General features: G+C 48.7%; 1 protein-coding gene across 1 annotated transcript; it reads right to left on the minus strand.

The window, feature by feature from the left end:
- Positions 1-236: 236 nt before the first annotated feature.
- On the minus strand, positions 237-1,970 carry Tmem30b (transmembrane protein 30B). The gene has a single exon (XM_059279386.1). It carries the CDS (start codon positions 1,928-1,930, stop codon positions 866-868), a length of 1,065 nt encoding a protein of 354 aa, XP_059135369.1. The 5' UTR covers positions 1,931-1,970; the 3' UTR covers positions 237-865.
- Positions 1,971-8,887: the final 6,917 nt, after the last annotated feature.

Here is an 8,887-nt window from a genome sequence, read left to right on the forward strand (position 1 = left end):
CCCATGCAAACTGGACTTGCATTTTCAAGTTTTTACATAGTGTCTTGTGAAGGTTGCTTTTCCATTTAATTACGAGTTGGCACACTCCTGCCCTGCAGATCTGTATGCTAGTTTCCTGGCGCTAGCGACTTTTCTCATTCATTCTACAAATTGCAGGCTTCCTGTGTTTAAGACCAAATCCCAGCACTGTGATTGTCACTGTTCATGGGAACCAATTATTACTGAAAAAAACAACAACAACAAAAATTAAAATCAGGTGAGTGCTCCAGACCCAGCCTGGCTCAAGAATCCCAAATTCAAGGGTACAGGGACTCTTCAGTGAAGGTTGTCGGTCTTGGCCTTCTTGGGTCAGAACCTGAGAGGCTCAGTGCCTCTTCATCGACTTAAATTTTACCAAATACGCTTTCCCCACTCCTCCAAGCTTCTGTAGGTCATCAGTGGGCACCACTCTCCATCTCAACCCTTCCTCCCCCCCACCTATACCTCCCTCTCAGAAAACCGTGTTACTGAAGGAACCGAAGCTTAGACTCAGAATCGGGATCCAACCTCTGTCTGCTGGTCTTAATGAGTTCCAGTCCAGGAATCTCCCCCGGTCCTTCACTCTGGAATGCTATCGACTTTCAAGACCTGACATGTCAACTCCGTAAGCCATAGAGGAGATGGGGAGAAATCGCCGCAAGATCTGGCATTTTACAGTCCAAAACCTGAGAACTGTGTCGTATCTCTTAAGAGGAGGCAGGTGATTCCTTTCTCTAGGCCCTTCGAACACAAGAGATCAGTGAGCTTAAAGTTGTGTTAAGGAGCAAAGGGCCACCGCTAAAAGCGGCTTGGCCGAGAAGCCGGAAAGGGTCTCTGGGAAGCAGCATCACTCATCATCATTGTCGTCGTCGTCCTGGTCCTGGTAGCGAATGTAGACGACCAGCATGACAAAGCCCATGAGGATGCAGAGGGAGCCGACAACCAGGTAAGCGATGCCCAGGAAAGGGTTCTTCCCACCCATCCACGAGATGTTGCTAAAGATGATGAGCTTGTGGCCGCCGAAGGCGCGCACCGGGTAGTTGTAGGTGATGTTGACACGGTAGGCACCCCGGGGCAGGCCGGCCGAGTAGTTGCCCTGACGGATGCGCGCATACAGCTTGCGGAAGGTGGGCAGCGCCGCCGTGCGCATCCACACCACGAAGTCCTGGTTGATGAAGCCGGTGTTGTTGGGATCGGGACTCAGCTCGTAAACCGGCCGGTGCCAGTTGGGCGGTGGCGCCGTGCCGCGGAAGGCCAGCGCCAGGCTGCCGTTCACCAGCGGCGGGTTGCGGAACTTGACGTGGTAGTCGGTCCACCAGGCGATGGCGGTGCGGTCGAGGGGCACCTCGACGTAGGGTCCCCCGGGCTGGCGCTGGTGCCACAGCGAGAAGGAGTCGTTGAAGAGGCTGTTGGCGATGGCGCCGCAGGGCGCGATGGGCAGCCCGGTGGCGCTGAACTGGTAGGGGGCGCACTCGTTGGCCGGGTGGCGCAGCGCGCTGGCCAGGCCGCTGAGCTGCGCGTCGTCGCGGGACACGCCGTAGCGCCGGTTGTTCTGGTAGAAGTTGGACAGCTCGTAGTAGAGGTAGACGGGGCCCGGGAAGAGCTCGGGCAGCGAGAAGTACCAGGCGCACGAGCAGTTGGGCGGCGGCGCGCGGCCCTGGCCCTCGGCGGCGCACAGCGAGCAGTTGCCGGTGGTGCCGGGGTTGCCGGTGTAGTCGTACTCCAGCTCCTTGATGCCGTTGGAGGAGTAGAAGAGGCCCAGGCCCAGGCCGATGAAAGCCAGGCCGGCGCAGAAGAAGAGCGGCAGCGTGATGCCGGCCGAGAGCAGCGGCTGCCAGGCCGGGAGGCGCTGCTGCGTGAAGGCCGTGTTGTCGGGCTGGTGCGCGCCCCGCGCCGAGACGCTCCAGGTCATGGCTGGGTCTCAATCCGGGGGAGCCTGCGGCGGGGTCTCAACCCGGGGGGGGGGGGGGCCTGCGGCGGGATCTCAGCCCCGGGGGTGCAGGGGCTGCGCCTGGCTTCCCGCCTCCGCGCGCTCTCCCGGCTCGACGGCTGCTCCCCGGCCCCGCCTCCCGCCCGCGCAGGTGCGTCCGGCCCCGCCTCCCGCGCAGGTGAGGTGGGTGGCGGGGTGCCCGGCGTCCGCCCAGACTCCTCAGTTCCGCCACCACCGCCCGGGTGACCTGAGACGGCTCCGCCCCTGCATGGCGCCCTTCCCAGGTGAGCAGGGCGGGGTTCCTCAACTCACCAGGCCGGCTTTGGCTCCTCTGCCCTCGGTGCACGGTCCCCACCCCCACCCCACCCCCTACCCTCCATGCCACTGTGGGTGATGGGATCTGAGCAGCTCATACTTTTGCTCGGGGCACTCATGTTCCTTAACGCCTTCTACAGGGCCTGGGTCACTTTCTCCCAGTCACAAGCCTGCCTTAAGCAGAAAGTTCCACCCCAGAGCTCACACCAGGGTGAGGTTCTGTTGGCTTGATGATTTATTACCTTGTTAAGGTTGTTAATCCTCGTTATTTAAGGAAGAGGGCGAGTCTTAGTAGGTTTTCACTTAGTTTTCAAGCACAAATTGTAGTGCCCCGGGAATTACATTGTGGTAACTGTATCTATTTCAACACGGGTTCTTATTCCCCTACCCCACCCCCACCCCCCTTTTATTGAAGGGACAATTCTTTTCTAGCCGTATGTTCCAGTCTGGCTTAATAAACTACAAAAGGTGGAAAGTTCTGTAAAAAATAAAATGATCTTTTTAAAAAGAATCAAAGACCGGGAGAGTTTGCAGCCTTTGAATGTCTTCCCTAACTGGTGGAGAAACCACCGTGGTGGGAGGTGGGGGTGGGGGCGGGAAATGCTGTGGACTGCATGTGACGTTCTTTTCAGATTACCTGCTGGACCAACCTGATCCAAGGGGACCTAGCTGATACCCACAGTCAAGGACGTTTGGCGTGCTTGGTCTAAGAAAGGTGAACTGGAAGGATTTATAAACCACATAAAGACTCATCAGCTCTAAGGGTTGCCTGGGGTTCTGCTGTTTGTTTGTTTGTGTTGTTGTTTTTGTGTCTAGGTTGGTTAACACAGGCCAGAGCCTGTTTCATGTTGTAGGGAATCCTCCTTAGCTACTGAAGTACACTCACTTCTCCAGCTCACAAAGTGCAAATAACCTCAGGGTTTTCTCTGTGACACTTTCACACCAGTATTATGTGTTGCGCTCAGTGCTCATTCAAAATCCATTGAAACTTGGAAAAGTAAAATACTTGTTAAAAATAACAGTGTAGAAGACAGAAGGAAATTAGGCCAGACTGGAACTTTTGCAGTCCAATATGGCGCTGTCCAGGATGTTGTTGTTTTTGTGTGTCAACTTGGCATACACTAGAGCTATCTGAGAAGAAGGAACCACAACTGAGAAGATGTCTCCCTGAGACCGGCCTGTAGGCAAGCCTGTGGGGTACTGTTTGGTTAATGATTGATGTGGTTGCTGCTACCTCTGGGTGGATAGTCCCGGAATCTATAAGAAAACAGGTCGAGCAAGCCATGGGAAGTAAGCAGTGTTCCTCCATGACTTCGGCTTTATTTCCCATCTCCAGGTTCCTGCCCTGACTTCCTTTGATGATGGACTGTGATGTGGAAGTATAATGGGAAATAAACCCGATCCTCGGGTCAGAACCATGATGGGAAAAACCACAGAGACAGCTGCCCCAAGCTGGTGGGGGCTCATGGACTCTGGACTGACAGCTGGGGAGCCTGCATGGGACCGAACTAGGCCCTCTGAATGTGGGTGACAGTTTCATGGCTTGCTGTGTTTGTGGGTCCGCTGGCAGTGGGACCAGGATTTATCCCGGGTACACAAACTGTTTTTTTAGAGCCCATTCCCTATGGTGCAATGCCTTACTCAGCCGTGATGCAGGGGGGAGGGCTTGTTCAGGCCCCAACTTGGTATGCCAGCCTGTGTTGACTACCCAAGGGAGGACTTACCCTCTATGAGGAGGGGATGAGAGTGGGGTGGGGTGGGGGGGTGGGATGGGGGTAAGTGGGGGCGGGGAGCGGGAGAAGAGGAGGGGGGAACAGGGGTTGGTATGTGAAAGGAAAGAAAAAATTTTAAATAAAAAATTATATATATATATATAAATATAAATATATATATATATATATATATATATATATATATATATAAACAATAAACCTGACCCTCTCCAAGTTGCTTCTTCTTGTGGTATTTTGTCACGGGAGTAGAAAACCAAGACAAGCACATATTACTTAGGAGTAAGAATCAAGACCGTCAGTAGCTAGCATATAATCCCATATCAATCTGTACACACAAAACTAACACTAAAATTAAAAAGCAAAATTGTTTTGACAGTGGAAAGTTGATTTTGTTCTGTTGAACAACTGCAGGTTGGCAGTGCTAGCTCTTCAAGAACACTGCAGAAGACCCAGCTGTCTTCAATTCTACTTCTATCCCTTATACCCCATGAGGGAATTCCACACTGTCAATAGGTCCCCATAATACAGTCCGTTCTCCCTTGCACTATTTTTTTTTTTTCTGACACAAGAATAAGCTGCTCTGTTTACCTTTCTGATGGCTTCCTTCCCACCCTTCTGTCTGATTCAGGCTGCAGGAAGGAATCCAGTTCTCACAACTTACCTAATGGATCTTCGGATCTAGCGGCCACCACACCCCTGCAAAGCTCACCTGAGGAACTCAGGGCCTTTCATCCATGTCTCTTCTCCCTGGATGGCCTAAAGGCAAGAGTTTACTCATTCCGCTCATTAAGGCGACAGAGCAAAAAGAGGAGAATATTTCGGGACATACAATGGCCAGAAGGATTAAACACAACCGAAAGGTCAAGGGAAATGGAAGATGGAAAAGAGCCATTGGCTTTCGATTCTGGGGTACCATTTCAGGAGTGGGAGGAGTTAGCTGCAATCAGGAGTGGGAGAGGGGGAAATGGGCAGTGGGAAAGGCAGCTCTTTAGATATGTGTAAAAAGAGGAGAAAGGCCAGCGATAATGACCTGGAAGAACTTGTATTCTAAAGGAAAGGCCTCTTTCTAGCTGGCAGAAACATGCTATTTGGGGGAGACGATGTCGGCATAGACCAGGGTGGACTAAGGTAGGAGTAGGCGGAAGGTCCTGGGTCCAGGAAGCAAGTGCCTTGTTGGCTCTGAAACCAGAGAGTGGGAAGCAAGGACAGGCAGAATACAGCTGGACTTTAGGCTCCCCAAGTTTTCATTTCAGAATTCTTTCTGGCTAGAGCTGGTGACACATGCTGGAGCCTCAGCCACTGGACAGGCTGGTGTGGAGTGAGCCCCTGAGGCCAGGAATTCCTTTCTGCACAATAAAAGGCAATATCAGCTGCCTAGGAGAAGGAAGGGATGGCATGAGTGGGCTGAAGGGAGCGTTGAGGGGCTGGGGAGAGGGTGCCTGTCAGGAATCCAGGAAGGGATACCAGGCAATTATGCAACTCAGGCTCGGGATATCCCCAGCTTAAGGGGGTTTTCTGGCTAGATGAATCGGAAAAGAAACTGGTCAACATCTTATGATCCCTGTGGAGTGGCAGCTGAAGGGATGAGTCTTAGTATTTCAGAAACATGGTAAAGAAAGTGGAGCCAAGCTGGTGGTCCAGAGAAAGACGAAGGGACCACTGGGCTGGCAGTCCCAGTGAAGGTAATGGGCTGATGGCAGGAAAGGTGAGGAAGAGTGACTGTCTGAGATGGGAGATCGAAGACTAAGGTAAAGTGGTGCTGAGATCCATGGCTGCAGATTCAGCCAAGTTTAATAGGAGAACAATTTTGTCTGTGCTGAATATGCTCAGATAGTTCTCATGTCCTTCCCTAGACAATATAGGGCATTTCTCGTATTGCAAGAAATTTAGAGGTGGTTTAGACTATTCAGGTGGCTATCTGTGTATATGCAAATACCACACACCAGTTTATTGGGTACTTGAGCATCTGCAGATCTTGGCATCCTTCAGGGTTCCTGGAACCAACATCCCTAGGATTTGAAGAGATGGCTGTATGTGCCCTATTTCCTGTCCCAGCTGGTGAATTTGGAGAGACTAGGGACTGATATATACCATGTGCCCCTCAGAACTCATTGCATGACAGAGGCTCTGGTCTTGGGCCTTTCCTTTTATTGTACATGTTATCATAATGTATTAAAGGATGCTTGGATCATGCGAACTCTTTAGTACCAACCACATGAAAAAATGCGTTCATTCTGCAGGATTCTTTATTGTATCAGTCTCAAGAGAACTCAAAGGGGAAAAAAAGAAATTTCTCATCTAAATACTCCTAAAATTACTTCACTCTTTCCTTCTTTTTTTCTAGGTTTTAACTAAGTCAGTATTTAATTTTAATTAGTTATAATGAGCATAAAATAAATTGTTATTCTACTTGCTAGATCACTGCCTTTTGGAATGAAATGAAGAATGAAATAAATATTTTCTATGTTCCTTTGTGTTTTGTCTTCTTTGCTATCTTCTTCCTCTTTTTCTCTTCTTTCTCTCTACCACCCCTTTCCCAACTTCCATTTTCTCCAGTGCTGGGGATCCAACTCAGGGTGCAGGGGTTCCCACTGAGATAGGGCCCCAGGCTTCTTTGGCATTTCCTAGTGGTTCCATAACTCATAGGTCTGCCATCTTTAATTGTTCTCTTATTGTTGAACATATGGAGTTTTTCCTTTTCAGCATCCCAAGGTATGTGGGAGTGAATCTTTCACATATAATTAAAGAAATTATTTCCTAAAGGTAAATTTCTAAAGTAAGAAATGGGCTTAAAATTCAAACTCTTAATATATGTGTGCTAAGATCCTTTCAAACTGTCACACAGTGCATTTATTTTGTTACTTTAGCAAAATTTTGTCCTAAAAATCTATTTTTAACTAAGGAATACATTTAGTCTATGTTAATAAGCTGTCGGGTACCGGGAGAGTCCTGTGATACTGGGGAAGGAATGCAGGCCTGGCATTAAGGAGGTCCAGGTTTACTCTAAAGTGGGGGAGCAACTGTGTGACTATCATCAAGTCGCTGAATGTTTTTTCTAGCCTTAGAATGTGTTTATCAAAATGATAGTTATAACATCTCTTTCCATGAGATGATTTCTGTTCCCAGTCATCTGTGCTAGCTAGTTTAATGTCAACTCGATACAAGCTACATCTGAGAGGAGGGAACCTCAATTGAGAAAATGCCTCCAGAAGATCCAGCCGTAAGCAGAAAAGCCTGTAGGACATTCTCTTAATTAGGGATTGATGGGGGAGGGCCCAGCCCTTTGTGAGTGGCCATCCCTGGGCTGGTGGTCCTGGAGTCAATAAGAATGTAGGCTGGGCAAATCAGTAAGCAGCACCCCTCCATGGCCTCTGCATTAGCTCCTGCCTCCAGGTTCCTGCTCTCGATGCTTTTGATGATGAAGTGTTATATGGAACTGTGAGCGAAATCAACCCCCCCCCCCCCAAGTCGCTTTTGGTCATGGTGTTTCATCCAGCAATAGTCACTCCTAACTAAGATGTCATCTAAAAGGCCTTCCTTACAATCACTCACTGAATGAGAAGCTACCGGTTACTGAGTATCTTCTGGAGGTGAGTCACACTTGAATTATTTCATCTACTTCAGAGCACAAACCAGTGAGGTAGGTTCAATTATCATTCCCAATGAGGGGATGCAGAACCAGGATTCTGACTAATGTGATGGAGATTGCCCAAGTGCACAGAGTAGTGAGAAAGAGATGAAGGTTCAAAGGTCAACTTAATTCTAGGGTCCTGCATTTCAACCACTACACTATAATTCCTTGGCTTATTTTCTCCTAAAAGAACTCAGAAGATACCAACTTTGAATCAGTTTGCAGTATTGCAGGTAAATTTTTAAACCCCAGGGATAATAGAATCATTCGGTTTTATTTATGCAAGGAGTCCCAGAACATCTGAGCTGCCTTTATTTTTGTTTTTGCAAAGCTTTTGCTTTAAAGCCAACTTTTGGGTATCTATTTCTCTTGCTAAAGTGAAAATAACTTTACTTGTCTGGCTCTGCTAAGGTCTTACGTATGTTTTACTTAATTCATGACTATTTATGTTACAGTAATGGAGTCTGGGTTTTTAATTGGTGTTCCTTATATAGGTTATATACCGCTTAAGATTGTTGCCTATTACTCTGCCCACGGGCAGCTTTTATTTAAAAGGAATCAAATTAAATTGCTTCATAAAATTACAGCATGTGTTCAGAAAAGTTTCTAAAATTCCATGTGTCTGGACTTCATTTTTCATTAAGAATTGCATTCAGCAGCCTTCCCTTTTCAAATGTTACGGGGTGGTACCCCCTAGTGGAAGTTCTACAGAAACTTCAGTTAGCCAGCTCTGAAGCAAAGGAAGTTCAAAACACAGACACGACTTCTTTCCCCCGGTGCAGTTTTTATCGACAGATTTACCGGAAAAACAACAGAGGTCAGAGGGTGAACTGTGAGTACAGTTGGGTGGGCTGAACAGCAGGGGGCAGTATAAGGTGAAAATTGGGACCAAGATAGGCATCACAAAGGTCATAAATGACAGAGGCACTGGGTGTGGAATGGCCAGGTTAAAAGACAGTAGATCAACCCGTGAACATGGGACTGTCCCAAACTGTGTAGAGAATTTTCCTATGGGGATAGTGCTTGGTGAATTGGTAGGAGAGACTCCGCGTAAGGGAAAGGCAAGTTGGGAGATAGCATAGAGCAGGAAGAGCAGCATCTGGAAAGAGGAAACAATGGAATCAGAACCAAAATAGGCTGTCCTAGGACTCAGGTAAGACGGACTCAGCACCCAGGTGAGGACTGGAAATGGGAAAGGGACAAGAAGGCAAAACAGCGTCTGTAGAGCCAAACTTCGGAAAGAGGCTCCCTTGGCCATGC

Source organism: Peromyscus eremicus, chromosome 14, assembly GCF_949786415.1.
Source record: "Peromyscus eremicus chromosome 14, PerEre_H2_v1, whole genome shotgun sequence".
NCBI classification, from domain to species: Eukaryota; Metazoa; Chordata; class Mammalia; order Rodentia; family Cricetidae; genus Peromyscus; species Peromyscus eremicus.

Excerpts from the sequence above, each read along its gene's own strand:
- Tmem30b (XM_059279386.1), bottom strand. The coding sequence starts at position 1,930 with ATGACCTGGAGCGTCTCGGCGCGGGGCGCGCACCAGCCCGACAACACG.